The sequence below is a fragment of the Cynocephalus volans genome, chromosome X, assembly GCF_027409185.1.
Source record: "Cynocephalus volans isolate mCynVol1 chromosome X, mCynVol1.pri, whole genome shotgun sequence".
Classification (NCBI taxonomy): Eukaryota; Metazoa; Chordata; class Mammalia; order Dermoptera; family Cynocephalidae; genus Cynocephalus; species Cynocephalus volans.
In genome coordinates this window covers 60556329-60574427 of record NC_084478.1, presented here as the reverse complement: position 1 = coordinate 60574427, position 18099 = coordinate 60556329, and the positions used below count along the sequence as shown (strand labels likewise).

Sequence of the window (18099 nt, the reverse complement as noted above, 5' to 3'; positions counted from 1 at the left end):
AGAGGTGGTTGTATAAAGTATGGTACATTTATCACGATCACAAAACCAACAACAACATCCATTTCGTGTGTGCATCTACATGCCACATATAATCTCAGTTCATTCCTACAATATCCTTGTGAGATAGTATCATGATTCCAATTCCAAAGGTAAGAGAACTGAAGCTCACAAATGTTGAGCGATTTGCCTGTATTCACACACCTGTCACACTTCAGAGCCAGTTCGAGTCAGTTCTGTTGGTTTCTGAAAAGCCATCTTCTATCCCTTCTCATGAGGTTCTATTTCAGCACCTCTCAAAAGTTTCTTAAAAATTATTGAGCACCCCAAGTTGCTTTTGCTTATGTGGCTCTGTCTCTCTATATTTGCCATATTAGAAATTGAAACTGAGAATCTTAAAAATATTTTCTAATTCACTTAGAATAACAATAATAACTCTATTACAAGTTAACATAATATATTTTTAGGAAAAAAATAGTTTCTAAAACAAAAAAACATGAGTGAGTAGCATTGATTTACATTTTTGCATATGTCATTCACATCTGGCTTGATGGAAGACAGCTGGATTTTCGCATCTGCTTCAGCATTCAATTTATTGTAATCCATTGTTTTGGCTGAAATGTATGAAGAAAATCCTCCCTCACATAGATATGTGGTTGGAAAAGAGAGACCCTCAAGTACTTCCTGAATCTGTTTCAGGGCCCCTGAGGTCTCCTTCAGCCATAGATTGAGAACTGTTGGTTTCTGTATATCATCGAATATTATATAATAATCAAGGACAAGAGTCAATGACATGGGAAGTGTTTAGGATAGGACATCAACTAAAAACTAGCAAGACAATAATTGTATATGCACAATAGGACCTCAACTGTAAAATGTATGAAATAATAAAAAGGTGAAAGAAACATGGTGAAAAGTTAATAGCTAGAATGGATCTTTACTTGGCAGGATTATGAATGCTTCTTTATAGTTTTGTCATCTAGAATTTCAACAATGGATAAAACATTCATAAAATGGATGAAACGTGTGTTTCATTTACACCAGGCCTAGCTCCTGGCCTTTGCCTTCTCTCCACCAGTGGGGATGTATGCTTTTCAGCCTTGTCTTACCTTTTCACAAGTACCCACCATTCCTAAAGTGTCCCTTAAAGAGCTGGGGGCTGCCTTGGACTCCTATCAACTCTTTTCCCCTAAGTCCACTTTACTGTTCCTTCCAGGAAGCCCAGAGGACAATGCACCTTGTTCTCAAATCCCCAAATCCCTATGGTGGTGTTCCTTTCTCATGGTGTTTGCTATTGACACTAACTTAAGTTGTATCACAGGGACTTTGATATTAGTCACCAGTATATACATATTGACTAATGAATGGTTCCTGACGATTGCCAGACGTTCTCCATCCCCCTCTCACACACATACACATATGGATGCATGTGTACATGCACACACACACACACACACACACACACACACACACACACACACACACACGACTTTGCCAGATACTGTAAATTCAATTGAACTTCCTGTAGCTTCCACTTATGAGCTGTGAAATCCAGGACTAGTCATTAAAATTTATCAGTGCTTTATTTTCTTTGCCTATAAAAGAAAAAAAGAACTTCTTCTGGGCCTACCTCACAAGGCTGTTCTGAGGATAAAATGAAAGTGCCGTATGTGATTAGACTGTAACTTGGGCACATCCTGAGCCGGGGCGTGTTCTGAGGTCTTCTCAGGGTTTCTTCAGGACAGGCTTCCCTGGGCAATATTCAAGACAGTAACAGTAACTGGACTGTTTCTACCATGGCCAAATCGGAGGCACAAAACTCTTGCAGTGCCTTTGGTGGTGTAATCTTATAAAATTAGATATTTCCTCTCTACCCTGCTTATTCCCTGAAGCCTGAAGATTTGACATTTTTTTATGAGTGTAACCATAGCTCTTTCCTGTGTTTATTAGAAGCTTTCCCTAATTCTATAAAAGTATACTCACTTTTATGAGCTTAGTTAATTAAGCTAAGCTGTTACCTGCTTGGATGTAAGACATGGAAGACTGTTAGTAAATGAATACATAAAAGGGTAAGGTTGTTTATTCTTCTTCATCACGGTGCTCTTTACATATTGTTTGGTTTCTATCTACTCTCACAGAGCCCTTTGTGGTGGTTACTTCTCACTCTGTTTTTGTTTGAGTTCTGAACACATCTCCTTTCTGAGAGCATTCCTGAATTAGGAGGGCTTTAGCAGCTGGTCTTTGGCACCATTGTATTTCTGGATTGATTGCTGTTTGGGCAGCCCCCACTGTGTTTGGGACCTCATTGACATTTTGACTGGGCTACTGTGTTGGGATGCCAAATGGAATCTCAGAAGGGGCCCCCCTCCACCTACATCACATCGATTCCATATGACACTTTGTGCTGTAGAAAGATCTTATCCTTGGGGAAAGGAAGGAGGGATGACAGAGATGTGCCCATCTCACAAGGTGTCCCGAGTGGAAGGTTACTGTAGAAGGAGGAGCAGGACACTGGTGCTGGGTGGGCTCCACACACATTTGTCTGGAACTCTGCCTTCGCCCGAATGCCATTCTCCACCTTTTTTCAGTCCAAGCCCTGGAAATCAGACTGGAGTTTTCACTTTCTGCAACAATTATCTTTGTGTTCTCAGAAGCTGCCGTAGATAGCTGTTGCTGCGGTTCCTGGCAGGGACAGAGCAGACATGAATGAACCAAATCTGCTGGTCACAATTTTCTAGCCATCTGCTGGTCATTTCTGGCAGAACCAATGTGTTTGTGAAAACAAACAGACAAAAAACCCTAAATAATTAAACTGTTTAACTGAGTACTCATTTCTTCTCCTCCATCTTTGTCCTAAGTGTTTTTCTAGTGAAAACATGCCATTCTTCCCATTTAAGGGGTGGCTATTCAACCTGTTTGTGGTTTTAGGTCTTCCTGATCGCCTTCACTTGGGGCACAATGCCACACTGAAGAGTCCAGGGAGATGACTTTGTATGCCAGTCCTAGATGCATGCTCCCCTCAGTGGGTAACTTGACCTGGTTATTCACTATTTAAGTACCATCCCACACTCCCTTTGTATAAGTACATGTGTGTGTTGGCAGGGAGACAGAGATTGGCATTACTCTGCTGGTGGGGATCTGCAGAGGCCACAGAGGATCTGGGCTCCATGGGACACTTATAAAACAAGGAGGTTAATAATAGCATAGGAAACCAAAGCACAAAAGATGAGTTTAGACATCAGGACATTGTATATCAAATAACAAGTTCAGAGTCACACAGCTGAGATGATGTCAAACATGTATGGCAAACCTACTATGTTCCAGCAATCTATGTCAGCAGGTTCTAAGCATACAAAGATTATAATTACAACCATAACCATTGGGCCCCAGGAAGATTAAGCAACTGCCTTGCTCTGTGTCAGCCAGCTTAGGAGAGGCAGAGATGAAGTGGGGATCTATATCTCCTTTGTGGAGAATGATCCTATGGATTAATCCACAGGTTTCTACCAAGTAAGTTCTATGTGCTGAGCTCTGATGGAGGAGGCATAAGTAGAGGTTTTAAAAAGTCAGCATTTAGAGCCAGAGAAACAGAAGATCTGCAAAGACCACGCACCCTGCGGTGTGGGCACGTGACCCAGCAGGTGGGCCTCACTGCTGCCGCCCAACTCCATCCCAAACCTGGTCAAGTGCATGCTGACTAGACAGGTGCCTCCCGGGAGAGGCCTAAGACCCGAGGCGACCATGCACCCAAGGCACTAGTGGCCAACCGAGCAGACACTGAGGCAGCCATAACAAATTGGCAGCCCCACCAGCAACCTAGCCAGACAATAGTGTCAAACCAGTGGAGTGTGAAATCCCCTGCCACAATGACTAAACATCAAAGGAAAAATACCAGAAATATGAAAAATCAAGAAAGTACACCACTAAAGGGTAATAACTCTCAAGCTCTAGATCCTATAGAACAAGAAGCCCTTGAAATGCCTGACAAGGAATTTCGAGTGATAATTCTAAGGAAACTAAGTGAGATACAAGAAAACTCGGCTAGACAACACAATGAAATGAGGAAAAGTATATAGGACCTGAAAAAAGAAATGTACAAGGAAATCAATGCCCTGAAAAAGAATGTAGCAGAGCTTGCCGAGCTGAAGAATTCATTCAACAAAATAAAAAACACAACAGAGAGTTTAATCAGCAGGCTTCCAGAAGCAGAAGAGAGAACTTCTGACCTTGAAGACGGGCTGTTTGAAATAACACAGGCAGATAAAAAAAAAAAAAGAATTAAAAACATTGAAGAAAATCTAAGCAAGATATCAGACAACCTTAAGCAGCCAAATATCCGAGTAATGGGTATTCCAGAAGGGTAGGAAAAAGGAGATTTCATTGAAATCATATTCCACAAAATAGTGACAGAAAACTTCCCAGATATAGAAAAAGACATAGATCTTCAGATTCAGGAAGCTCAGAGATCCCCAAAAAGGTCTTCTCCAAGACATGTTATAGTCAGATTGGCAAAACTCAAAGACAAAGAGAGAATCTTAAAAGCTGCAAGAGAGGTGTCAAATCACCTCTAAGGGAGCCCCAATCAGACTAACATCAGACATTTCATTACAAACCCTAAAAGCCAGAAAGGAATGGGATGATATATTCAAAATACTAAATTACAGAGATTGCCAGCCAAGAATACGCTACCCTGCAAGACTATCCTTCCGAAATGAAGGTCAAATAATATATTTATCAGACAAACAAAAACTGTGGGAGTTCACTACCACACAACCAGCCTTACAAGAAATTCTCAAAGGAGTACTGGGTTTGGTACCTGAAAAACAACTACCACTGCCATAAAAACCCAAGAAAAATCAATACCCACTAGTGAAATAAAAATGGCAACAATGAAGAGAAAACAAACAAACCAAAAAAGGTTATCTACAACCCAAGGAACCAACAAATACAGAGAACAAACAATAAATCAGTAAGAAAGGAACAAAAGACACTTAAGACATCCAAACAAAAATCAATAAAATGCTAGGATTAAATCAACACTTTTCAATAACAACTCTTAATGTAAAAGGTTTAAATTCCCCAATCAAAAGACACAGACTGGCTGACTGGATTAAAAAGGAGGACTCAACTACATGCTGCATTCAAGAGACCCACCTCACCTATAAAGACTCAAATAGACTAAGAGTGAAAGGATGGAAAAAGATTTACCATGCAAACAGAAATGAAAAATGAACTGGAGTAGCTATTCTTATGTCTGATAAAATAGACTTTAAACTAAAAACCATAAAAAGAGATAATAAGGGCCACTACATAGTGATAAAAGGATTGATCCTTCAAGAAGACATAACAATCATAAATATATAAACAACCAATGTTGAAGCAGCCAGATCTATAAAGCAAACTCTATTAGACCTAAAAAAGGAAATAGACATTAATACCATAATAGCAGGGGACCTGAAACCTCACTGTCAATATTGGACAGATCATCTAGGCAAAGAATCAGCAGAGAAACACAAGATCTAAACAACATTCTAGACCAATTGGATTTGGCAGATATCTACAGAACATTCCGTCCAACTACCTCAGAATATTCATTCATCTCATCAGCACATGGATCATGCTCCAGGATAGATCCCATGTTAGGTCACAAATCAAGTCTCAACAAATTCAAAATAATTGGAATTATCCCATGTATTTTTTCAGACCACAATGGATTAAAATTAGAAATCAACAACAAACGAAATTCTGGAAACTATACAAACACATGGAAATTAAACAGCATTCCACTTAATGACATATGGGTCCAAGAAGAAATCAAACAGGAAATCAAAAAAATTATTGAAACTAATGAAAATAATGATACATCATACCAAAACCTGTGGGATACTGCAAAAGCAGTACTAAGGGGGAAATTTATTGCATTAAATGCTTCCTTCAGAAGAATGGAAAGATGGCAAGTGAATAACTTAACACTTCACCTTAAAGAACTAGAAAAACAAGAACAATCCAAACCCAAAGTTAGCAGACGGAAAGAAATCATTAAGATCAGAGCAGAACTTAATGTAATTGAAACCCAAAAAACAAAAGAAAAGATCAATGAATCAAAAAGTTGGTTTTTTGAAAAGATAAATAAAATTGACAAACCATTAGCATGGCTAACTAAAAAAAGAAGAGAGAAGATCCAAATAACAAAAATTAGAAATGAAAAAGGTGATGTTACAATTGATACATCGGAAATACAAGGAATCATTCAAGACTACTATAAACAACTATATGCCAACAAATTTGGAAACCTGGAGGAAATGGATAAATTTCTGGAAACACACAAGCTACGAAAACTGAGCCAAGAAGATGCAGAAAATCTGTATAGACCAATAACAACAAAGGAGATTGAAGCTGTTATCAGAAGGCTCCCAACAAAGAAAAGCCCAGGACCAGATGGATTCACAGCAGAATTTTACCAAACATTCAAAGAGGAATTGACACCAATTCTCTACAAACTATTCCAAAAGATTGAAACAGAGGCAAATCTCCCAAACTCATTCTATGAAGCAAACATCACCCTGATACCAAAACCAGGTAAAGATACAACTAAAAAAGAAAACTACAGGCCAAAATCCTTGATGAATATACATGCAAAAATCCTCAATAAAATACTAGCTAACAGAATACAGCAACACATATGCCAAATTATACACCATGATCAAGTGGGATTCATCCCAGGGATGCAAGGTTGGTTCAACATATGCAAATCAATAAATGTGATACATCATATCAATAAAATCCAACACAAGGACCATATGATCATCTCTATAGATGCTGAAAAAGCATTTGATAAAATTCAACATTCACTCATGAAAAAGACCCTCTATAAGTTAGATATAGATGGAAATTATCTCAACATAATTAAAACCATATATGATAAACACACTGCCAATATCATCCTGAATGGGGAAAAGCTGAAAGCTTTTCCTTTAAGAACAGGAACTAGACAAGGATGCCCACTCTCACCACTCCTATTCAACATAGTGTTGGAAGTACTAGTCAGAGAAATCAGAAAAGAGAAGGAAATAAAGGGCATCCAGATTGGAAAAGATGAAGTCAAACTGTCCCTGTTTGCAGATGACATGATCCTATATATCGAACAGCCTAAAACCTCTACAAAAAAACTCTTGGAATTGATAAATGATTTCAGCACAGTAGCAGGATACAAAATTGACACACAAAAATCAGTAGCATTTCTATTCTCCAATAGTGAATATGCAGAAAGAGAAATCAAGAAAGCTCACCCATTTACAATAGCATCAAAAAAAATAAAATACTTGGGAATTGAGTTAACCAAGGATGTGAAAAATCTCTATAGTGAGAACTACAAACCACTGCTGAGAGAAATTAAAGAGGATACAAGAAGATGGAAAGATATCCTATGCTCTTGGATTGGAAGAATCAACATTGTAAAAATGCCCATACTACCCAAAGTGATATAAAAATTCAATGCAATCCCCATGAAAATTCCAATGATGTTTTTCTCAGAAATGGGAAAAACTATCCAGACATTTATATGGAATAACAAAAGACCATGCATAGCCAAAGCAATTCTGAGCAAAAAAAAAAAAATAAATAAAATAATGCCAGAGGCATAACACAACCTGACTTAAAGTACACTACAAAGCTATAATAACCAAAACAGCATGGTACTGGCATAAAAACAGACACACTGATCAATGGAATAGAATAGAGAATCCAGAAATCAACCCACACACCTACAGCCATCTGATCTTTGACAAAGGCACCAAGCCTATACACTGGGGAAGAGATTGCCTCTTCAGCAAATGGTGCTGGGATAACTGGATATCAATTTGCAGGAGAACGAAAATAAACCCATATCTCTCACCGTTTACTAAAATTAACTCAAAATAAATTAAAGAATTAAATATATGCCCTGAAACAATAAAACTTCTTAAAGAAAACATAGGAGAAACACTTCAGGAAGTAGGACTGGACACAGACTTCATGAATACGACCCCCAAAGCATGGGCAACCTAAGGAAAAATAAACAAATGGGATTATATCAAGCTAAAAAGCTTCTGCACAGCAAAAAAAACAATTAACAGAGTTAAAAGACCACCAACAGAGTGGGAGAAAATATTTGCAAAATATACATCTGACAAAGGATTAATATCCAGAATATATAAGGAACTCAAACAACTTTACAAGGAAAAAACAAGCAACCCAATTAAAAAATGGGCAAAAGAGCTAAGTAGGCATTTCTCTAAGGAAGATATACAAATGTCCAACAGACATATGAAAAAATGCTCAACATCACTCAGCATCCGGGAAATGCAAATCAAAACTACACTACCGTCTCACCCCAGTTAGGATGGCTAAAATCCAAAAGACTCTGAATGATAAATGCTGGCGAGGTTGCGGAGAAAAAGGAACTCTCATACATTGTTGGTGGGACTGCAAAATGGTGCAGCCTCTATGGAAAATGGTATGGAGGTTCCTCAAACAATTGCAGATGGATCTGCCATATGACCCAGCTATCCCACTGCTGGGAATATACCCATTGGAATGGAAATCATCAAGTCGAAGGTATACCTGTTCTCCGATGTTCATCGCAGCATTCTTTACAATAGCCAAGAGTTGGAACCAGCCCAAATGTCCATCATCAGATGAGTGGATATGGAAAATGTGGTACATCTCCACAATGGAATACTACTCAGCTATAAAAAAGAATGAAATACTGCCATTTGCAACGACATGGATGGACCTAGATAGAATTACATTAAGTGAAACAAGTCAGGCACAGAAAGAGAAATATCACATGTTCTCACTTATTTGTGGGAGCTAAAAATAAATAAATAAATACACAAAAATTACCGGGGGTGGGGGAGAAGACATAACAATTACAATTCCTTTAAGTTGATACGATAAGCAAACAGAAAGGATATTGTTGGGAGGGAGGGGGGAGGAGGAGGGAGGGTAGTTTTGGTAATGGGCAACAATAATCAACCACATTGTATATTGACAAAATAAAAGAAAATAGGATATTTTTTTTAAAAAAAGTGAAGAAATAGGGCTGGCCCCATGGCTCACTTAGGAGATTGCGGTGCTGGTAGCACTGAGGCCGTGGGTTCGGATCCTATATAGGGATGGCCGGTGCACTCACTGGCTGAGCATGGTGCAGACAACACCGTGCCGAGGGTTGCAATCCCCTTACCGGTTAAACAAAAAACAAACAAAAAAATGGGCAAAGGACCTGAACAGACATTTAAAAAAGAAGACATGCAAATGGCCAACAAGCACATGAAAAAATGCTCGAAATCACTAAGCATCAGGGAAATGCAAATTAAAACCACAGCGAGATATCACCTCACCCCAGTTAGAATGGCTATTCTCAACAAGACAGAAAATAACAAATGCTGGCAAGGATGCCCAGAAAAGGAAACTCTACTACATTGTTGGTGGAAATGTAAATTGGTACAGCCATTGTGGGAAACAGTATGGAGGTTCCTTGGAGAACTAAAAATAGATCTACCCTATGACCCAGCTATCCCACTACTGGGTATATACCCAAAGGAAGTGAAATCGATATATCAAAAAGACACCTACATTCCCATGTTCATCGTGGCACTATTCACAATGGCCAAGAGATGGAATCAACCTAAATGCACGTCAGTGGAAGAATGGATAAAAAAACTGTGGTATACATACACAATGTATACTATTATGTATATTATGTATTCTGATGTATACACAATGGAATACTATTCAGCTATGAAAAGAAATGATATCCTTTCATTTGCAGCAATATGGATGGAACTGGAAACCATCATGTTAAGTGAAGCAAGTCAGGCACAGAAAGACAGATACAGCATGATCTCATTCATATGTGGAATCTAAAAAGAAATGGGGTTTTCATAGAAGTAGAGAGTAGAATCATGGTTACCAGAGGCTGGAATGGGGGCAGAGGGAAGGCGTGGCCTATGAAGGGGTACAAGACTATGCTATCTACCCTAAGTGAATCATTGTGCAGTATATGTATGTATTGAAACAACACAGTGCACCCCACAAATATGTACAAGTAAACACTAAGATAAAAGTTAAAAATTTACTACTATTTAATTTTCTACTAGAAAAATAAAATAAGAAAAATAAAATAAGATGGGTACATTGTATGTAAATTACACCTTAATAAAATTAATTAAAACGTGTAATGGTTAATTTTATGTGTCTGCTACGACAGTACCCATATATTTAGTCAAACATTATTCTAGATGTTGCTGTGAAGGTATTTTTTTAGATGAGATTAACATTTAAATCAATAGACTTTGAATAAAACAGATTACCCTTCATAATGCTTGATGGACCTCATCCAATCAGTTGACGGCCTTAAAAGAAAAAGACTGACTTCCCCAGGAGAAGAGGGAATTCTGCTAGCAGACTGCCTGTGGACTCCAACTGCAACCCTTTCCTGGGTCTTCAGCTTTCCCTGCAGATTTTGGACTTTTCAGCCCCCTCAATAATATGAGCTAATTCCCTAAAATAAATTGGAATCTCTCCCCTTCTCTCGCTTTTTATATATGCATATGTGCGACACACACACACACACACACACACACACACACACACACACACACACACACACACACACACACACACACACACACACACACACACACACACACACACACACACCCTGTTGTTTCTGTTTCTCTAAGAAGAAAAGTAAGCCTGCATCTCAACTCTTCCCTGAGAATCTTAGGGCTTTGCGGAGAGAGAAGACCAACATGGCCACAGAATTAATATAAGAACAAACATGAAATCTCTTCTCATTTTGCAACTCTAGTTTCTCTGCCTACAAAATCAGTACAAGATGAGTCTTTGCTGAATGACTCAGAGTTATTGTGAGATTTTGGTTGACTGTGAACCTTGAGTTATTCCAATTCGGTTGAAGGTTGCTGTCACTCAAGTTTCTGGATTGACCCAAAGTGGTTTTTGCATATGTCGCTTGAGTGCCATCAACAAGTTAAGCCTCCCGGGGATGATTTGTGGGCTTTTTTTTTTGTTTGTTTTAACTTGGAGAGGTAATTGGGTAAGAGACATAAGAAGTTATTATGATTTGTATTGATGAACATGCTAATAATATCTATTTGATCACTGTACACAAATACTTATAGTCACCTATAAGTATTTAGTATACTTCTGTACCCCATAAGTATATAAATAAAAATAATAATAAAAACAAAAATAAAAATATCTTGTCTCTCACAGGGCAAGTCTTACTCCTTTAGGGGCCCATTCCCACCTGTGTGGAATCCAATCAGCTACCTAGATCATAACAACCTTTGGAGGACGATGGACAACATGGGGCGTGAGGTAAAGCTGCTTAAAGCTTCTTTGACTGCATTTGTGTTTTTCATAAAAAGTTTAGTCCTTAAAAGAAAGAAGGTGCAGTATACTACCAGTGCCTTGCACATTGTCAATCGAGTGGTAACAATCAGTAAAGATCTGTGAAATGAATGAATGAACTTGTATCCTGACTTGGTCATCACATATTGTACACAAATACTGACAGTCAACTCTGTACCCCACAAATATGTATAATCAATTATGTTTCAATACAAAAATAATAAAATTTTAAAAACCTGTAAAAGTATTAGATGCCAAAAAGCCTGCTATTTTCATATAACTACTGAGGGAGCAGAAGGTCATGTATCACTCACCGTTCCTCAGATGATGTTTCTAATTTAGAAAATTCTCAGAACATAGCAAAGTGAGACTTCAGGGTCTTTGATTCACCAGTATTCCCAAACCTGTAGCCTGTAAGTAAACATACACAAAGCTTAACTGAAAACTCCTATTTAGATGTGGTTTGGTGCAGCTGTCTGGTCCTTGTTAAAGAGCTGAATTTATGAATATTCTCTGTAAGTTAGTAACTTAGTAATCCATATTTGGAAACAGCCCAATTACCACGTACCTCCATTTATTGTGCAGGAAGTGTTATCAGAAATTAAATATGGCTTGAGTGCTGCAGATCTATAAGGAAAGCTACACAGAGAGCATTGATTATGTAGTAAAATAACTATTGGGCAAATCTGGAAAACTCACATTTTTCTTCTTTAAGTTAGAGTTTTTAATACTATTTGAATAGCTTTTAAAATGGAAAATTACATTTGTCTTTCTCCTTCAAATCCTCCCCTAAATGTAGATTCCCAGTGATGCCCCATGGAAGGCACCCCTTGCAGAAGAGTGGGACAGCATGACAATGAAAGAGTTGCTGGACAAGATCTGCTGGACTGAGTAAGACTCCCCATTTGGTGCAGGAATTTATTGTGACCATTTTTCAGGTTTATTTAGCAATTCCATTCAACATATATGGGACAAGTAGCTGTTTTGTATCTAAAACCATGCCACTAGCCAGGTGGAATACTGAAAAATATTGGAACTGGGTCGTACCCTACAGATATCTATACATCCAACTTACTTCTTTGGAACAGTTTTGCATCACAAAAGTGGTATTACTCATAAAGTCCTCAGAGCAGACCAGAATGTGCCACCTCCTTTACTTAGAACAGCTTAAAGATCTCATTTGTCAAGTTGTTAATGTAAAAATACTTTTGTATTCCTCACTGGTGGTGAAGTGTAGAGAGGGTTAACGTACACATTCAAAATACCTTATGTGATGTAGTGCAACTCTTCGAGAATTTGAAGAGGAGCTTCTAGAAAAGTACTCTAGATCATTTACAACTGTAGGGGAAACATGTATGACTGGATCAACTGCTCCCCTTTCATAAAAATCATGTAGTATTGAAAGTAACTATTCATTAGTCAAGCATTAAATTCTTGTTGGCAGAACTGGGAACTATATATAAATTACAGAGGCTGTATAGACAGATGACATGGAGAGAGGCCTCACACTGCTCTTGAACATGAGGGAAAATGGAAAGGATTGGGGGGATTCCAATTCAAGCACATGGTGAATTCATGGTAAACAAAGTTAAGAGAAATGGAAACCAAGGAGACTGTCCCCTCATGCTAAACAGCATTAGTTGGGAATATGTTTGGCTCTGGGGTTCATGTCTTCATTCTCTAGACATTGGGTAGGGAAGCTGGGACACTGCCAACAAAAAGTAAAATCAAGTTTTTAGGAATATCTGAATCTAAGAAGTAGAACTAATCAAAAGACATAAAATTTACATGCTTCTTGATATAGAAATTTAGCCTCTTAGAATTTGGCTTAAAGAAGGAAAAGAAAAGAAGAGAGAGAGGCATACCAGGAGGGAGGGAGAGAGAGACAGAGAGAGGCAGATTCAAAATATTATTCTTAAAAGGGAAAATATAAATGTCCAATAATAGTAGATTGGATAAATTAATTATGGGACATAAAAATATGGAATATTCTAGTCTTTTAAAACCATGTTGCAGAGGAATGTTAATGACCTGAAAAAATCATAATATTAAACACATAGAAAAGCAGGCTCTCATGGCATCAGAGTAATATGTGGTCTCATTTCTAAAAACAAAAGTGTTTATATATGTACTGCAAAAGCAATGGACATTCATCAAAATGTTTTTAACATTTAATACTATGATGCAAACATTTATTTTTAAATGTTTTAAAATATTACATCATTAAGAAGTCTTCTTTAAACATCATATTTCATGGTTGCAGAATATTCCATAGAAAGTAAATATCATAATCCATTATCCATGATCCATTATCATCCTGTTGGACATTTTGGTTACTTCTAGTTTTTCATTATTATTATTATTATTATATAATACTCTGTAATAAACATCTTTCTGCTTCTCCTATGTCTTCAACCTTTAAAAGCTACCAGTTCTGGAATAGTAAAGTCCTTTTATTTTTATTTATTTATTTTTTTGTGTGTTCCTTCCCTGTTCCCAGTGCAACACCCTGCACATGGTAGTTGCACTGAGTACTTTATTTTTTTTTATTTATTTTTATTTTTTTAATTTTATTTTGTCGATATACATTGTGGCTGATTATTGCTCCCCATCACCAAAGTAAAGTCCTTTTATGTCACGGAATCAATGCCTATTATAAACTATATCCTTTTTAACACTTACCCAATGCTATTTAATGCTTCTTATGAGAATACAGTTTGCAATATAATTTATTTTGACTGTAATAAAATTGTATTTATTCTTAAATAAATACTTTAGGTTTTTAAAATATAGTGAGTATATAATTATTTGCATTTATTTTATAACTTCTGTTATGAAAAGCTTTCAATAAATCCAGTTAGGTCTTTTCTCTCCAGAGAGCTTTTAAGCTCCTTGAAGATAGGACCCATTATATTTCTTTGGGATCATAGAGACCTGACATTTTCTGTCATAGCCCTTGGCCTAGCCCTCCACTTAGTGAGTATCCTAGGTTGTTCTCTGACAAAATGAAGCATTCTTTTAGTTCTTGTCATTTATAAAGTGCTCTTCAGAGACACAAGTTATATTTTCAATGTGTTCACAGCTATGTAAATATGTTTTAAAAAACCTATACCTAGTAAAAAATGCATCAATATGAGACTAGTGATTAAATTTGGGGGGGCAGGTATATGGAAGATACTCATTTTCTCACCTTTTTATCTTATGAATTTTCCAAATTTTATATAATATGTATATATTTTCTATATAGAAAAATATTATAACATTTATCTTCTAAAAAGTCAACAGGGCAAAAAATACAACAAAATTATTGCACTAGCTTCCTTGACTTTCCATCCCTCAAATATTGTTCTTCTCATTTCTTTTCTTACTGAAGCTCCCAGAGTAAATCAAATAAAGGTTTACAAATGGACTGGCCCTCCAGAGAGAATTACTTTTAGATCTCCCTTCATTTCAAACCAGGATTATTTCTTTCCCACCAAATCGGCAACAATAACAATGAGAATTGCAGCAATATTTTTATGTTTAATATTGGCTGTCTGGCTGGGCCAACATTAAGTTATAGTTATTTATTACTCCCTTTACTTTATGCCCCAGAATTCACCTATAAAATAAGAACAAAAGAAATAGGATATCAGAAAACAGCAAAGGATGGTTTTCGCTTTGGAGTAATATTTTAAACTGGTGTCTGGATATTTGCTTTAGCTAGATACCACAAATTGCCTCTGCAAGGAAGGCATGAATCAGTGATTTCCATCCCTTCAGTTATCATGAGGAATCTTACAAACTATCTCTAAGTCACTTCAATGTATATATGATACCGTTTTGCAGGCTGTGATGATGGGAATGGTCAAAAAAGTGCTGTCAGGTTGTTATGGCTACAAACATTGTTGGTAACTGGTATGTGTGTTAGGCATGATTGTACAAACTTCCAGGGTCAAGGTACACTAGAGTAGAAAGATGTTCCCTGGTGGATATTTGCACTTCCTAAGTTGTCATCTGACTAATTACAAAGCATTTTGAGGTATTAAAAGCATGAGGTTTGAGTCAGGTATGATCTAGCTTGAAGTTGTACCACTTAGTGAGTTACGTAGCTATGTGTCTAAACTCTGAGACTCAGTTTTCTGGCTTGTGAGCTGGGGGAAAATATGACTGTATTATAGGGTTGTTATGACAATACAACAAGATAATAATTTTAAAGACCATGGAATGTGGAAAGAGTTCAGTAAATGGAAGATGGTATCATTTATTTCACCCATTGTCAGGACTACCGGGTGGAAAATTCTGTGTCTGATGGAACCATACTAACAACACGCAAACTTTACATCAAAGTCAAGAGTGGGATTGGTCTTTATTAAAGATATCCCAGAGTGCACATTACTACTGGAGAATTTTAGGATGTGCTCAGTATAACTGAGTCCTTGGAATTGCATGAAATCGTTTACTTTCTTGTGTGCCTCCTGAAAAGATATAACCTCTAGCCATTACCTGCCAACCCCAGTCAAAAGTTCACTCATCTGTGCTCTATGAATAGCTTTCTCCTAAATCCATCCTTTGAGCTTGTCTTCCATTAAGCAGTAAAGTAACTAAATAGATAACTGTGACTACTTTTGTGTTTGGTACAGCACCTAGCATATCCTTTGCACATTACAGACATTTTAAAAATATTGTTTAATTGATATTTTTCATCAATCATTCATTCATTCAGTCAGTCAGTCATTCAACAAGTAATTATTGAGTCCTTACAATGTGCCAAGCACTATTTCATTAAAGGGGACACTACAGTAAGCAAAAAAGATATGGTCTCTGTTCTTGTAGATTGATATTCTAGTGAGGGAGACAGAGCTAAAAATAATAAAACAATAATCAAGACAATTTCAGACAGTGAAAAGAGTTCTAAAGATACTATACAATGGCAAAATGATAAAGAATGCTAGTGTGCCGGGGATGTGGAAACTGGCGCTCATTTTCATAGATGAAGAGGAGTATGTCTTTCTGAGGAAACATGAGAATAAGTAGGAGAGGGTACAGGATGAGATAGAAAAGGTAGGCTTGGGCTAGATCACTTAGGGCTTTGGAGGGCATGGTAACAGATCTGAATCTTATTCTGATTTAATAGGATGCCACTGGAGTTTTTAAGTAGGAAAATGACATGATTTGATTGACACTTTAGAAAGAGCCCCATGGTGGGGAGGGAGGTAGAAAACATCTGGCTTTGCGTGTGGTGAATAGACACTAGGTGAGAACAAAGGCAGGCAGAGAGGCCAGTTTGGAGGAAATAATTGCAATACTCTTGTCTGGAGATGATGCTAAACTGGTAGTGATGAAGGTGAAGACAACGGGACTTCCTGATGGATTGGATGGGGGCAGAGTGATGGAAAGGGAGAAATTAAGCTTGACTTCTAGAATGTTGGCTTTAGCTGTTGAATGAATAGTGGTGCCTTTTACTGAAATGGGGATCACTAGAAGAGCAGCAGGTATGTGGGGAGAAGTTATGATGTCACAGATTATGAAATAGAAGCCCATTCTGAGGAAGGTGCTTTGTTTAAGAGGAAAATAAATCTCATATTCTCAAAATCTCTGATGTCCTCTTTCATAATATTGGATTCTAGTGACAGTTTTCTGTGACTTGCCAAATTGTGCTAAACTTAGCAAAGAAAATGTATGATCTGAATAATTTCTAAAGAATTAAGGAGATGCTGTCCCATGTTTGCCAAATTTGCTCTTGTTTCTTCCTGAGCAGATCTGCAAAGCAGCTTGCCACTGTCTTTGTGAACCTGTGTGTCACTGCGGAGACCCATGAGGTCTCTGCTCTCTGGTTCCTGTGGTACGTGAAGCAGTGTGGGGGCACGACCAGAATCATCTCGACAACCAATGGAGGGCAGGTAGCCATCCATCCCCCCACTGTCCTAACAGAAAACCACCATTACAGAAGTGAAGTTGGCATCACCCTTCCACCATGAACTGCTGAAGCAGGAGGCAGGCTTGCGGCTTTGAGAGCTTTACCATGGCAGCTTACAGTGGCTTTCATAGGGACAGTCTGTTGTAAAGGTACCCACTGTGAGAACCCAGTGGCCAAAGTAATTTTAAGACTAGGCTGGTCTCCCTTTATGTACTTTTGCCGTTCCCCATTTTAATATACAGCCTATTGTTATTTGGTAAGTGTGTAGGAGACCATCTGATAAACATAGCTTGAGCATTTCCTGGAAAGCTCAAAAAGGAAACTCAGAAATGCATTTTCAATTTAAAACACCCAACATACATAGAATTTATTTACTCATTCATTCATTCATTCGATGCCCTTTTCCTGAGCCCCAACATTGTATAAGGAACTGTGCAAGGCACAGTAGGAAGCAGATAGAGTTCTCAGATAATCTGCTAGGTAGTCATATTCCTTTATTCCTCCTCCTACTACTATTCTTCCTTCTCCTCCTCATCCTCTCCTTCTCCTCCCACTCCTCCTCTTCCTCCTCCCACTCTTCCTCCTCCCACTCCCCTTCCTCCCACTCCTCCTCCTCCTTCCATTCCTTCTCTTGTGACTCCTCCTCCTCCTCCACCTCCCTCTTCTCCTCCTCCTCCTTCTCCTTTTCCTTCTCTTCCTCCTCCCCTTCCCTCCTCCTCCCACTCCTCCTCCTCCTCCCATTCCTTCTCCTCCACCTCCCTCTTCTCCTCCTCCCACTCCTCCTCCTA

At 37.9% G+C, this 18099-nt stretch overlaps 1 protein-coding gene across 1 annotated transcript in view; it reads left to right on the top strand.

Annotated features, from left to right (window-relative positions):
• The window catches only part of MAOB (monoamine oxidase B), a 113983-nt gene that overhangs the window by 66092 nt on the left and 29792 nt on the right, over positions 1-18099 (top strand). Inside the window, exons 4-6 of the mRNA XM_063083606.1 lie at positions 11275-11379; positions 12212-12303; positions 17153-17294. Coding sequence (XP_062939676.1) covers positions 11275-11379; positions 12212-12303; positions 17153-17294 — 339 coding nt within the window. The remainder of the gene's footprint in view (positions 1-11274; positions 11380-12211; positions 12304-17152; positions 17295-18099) is intronic.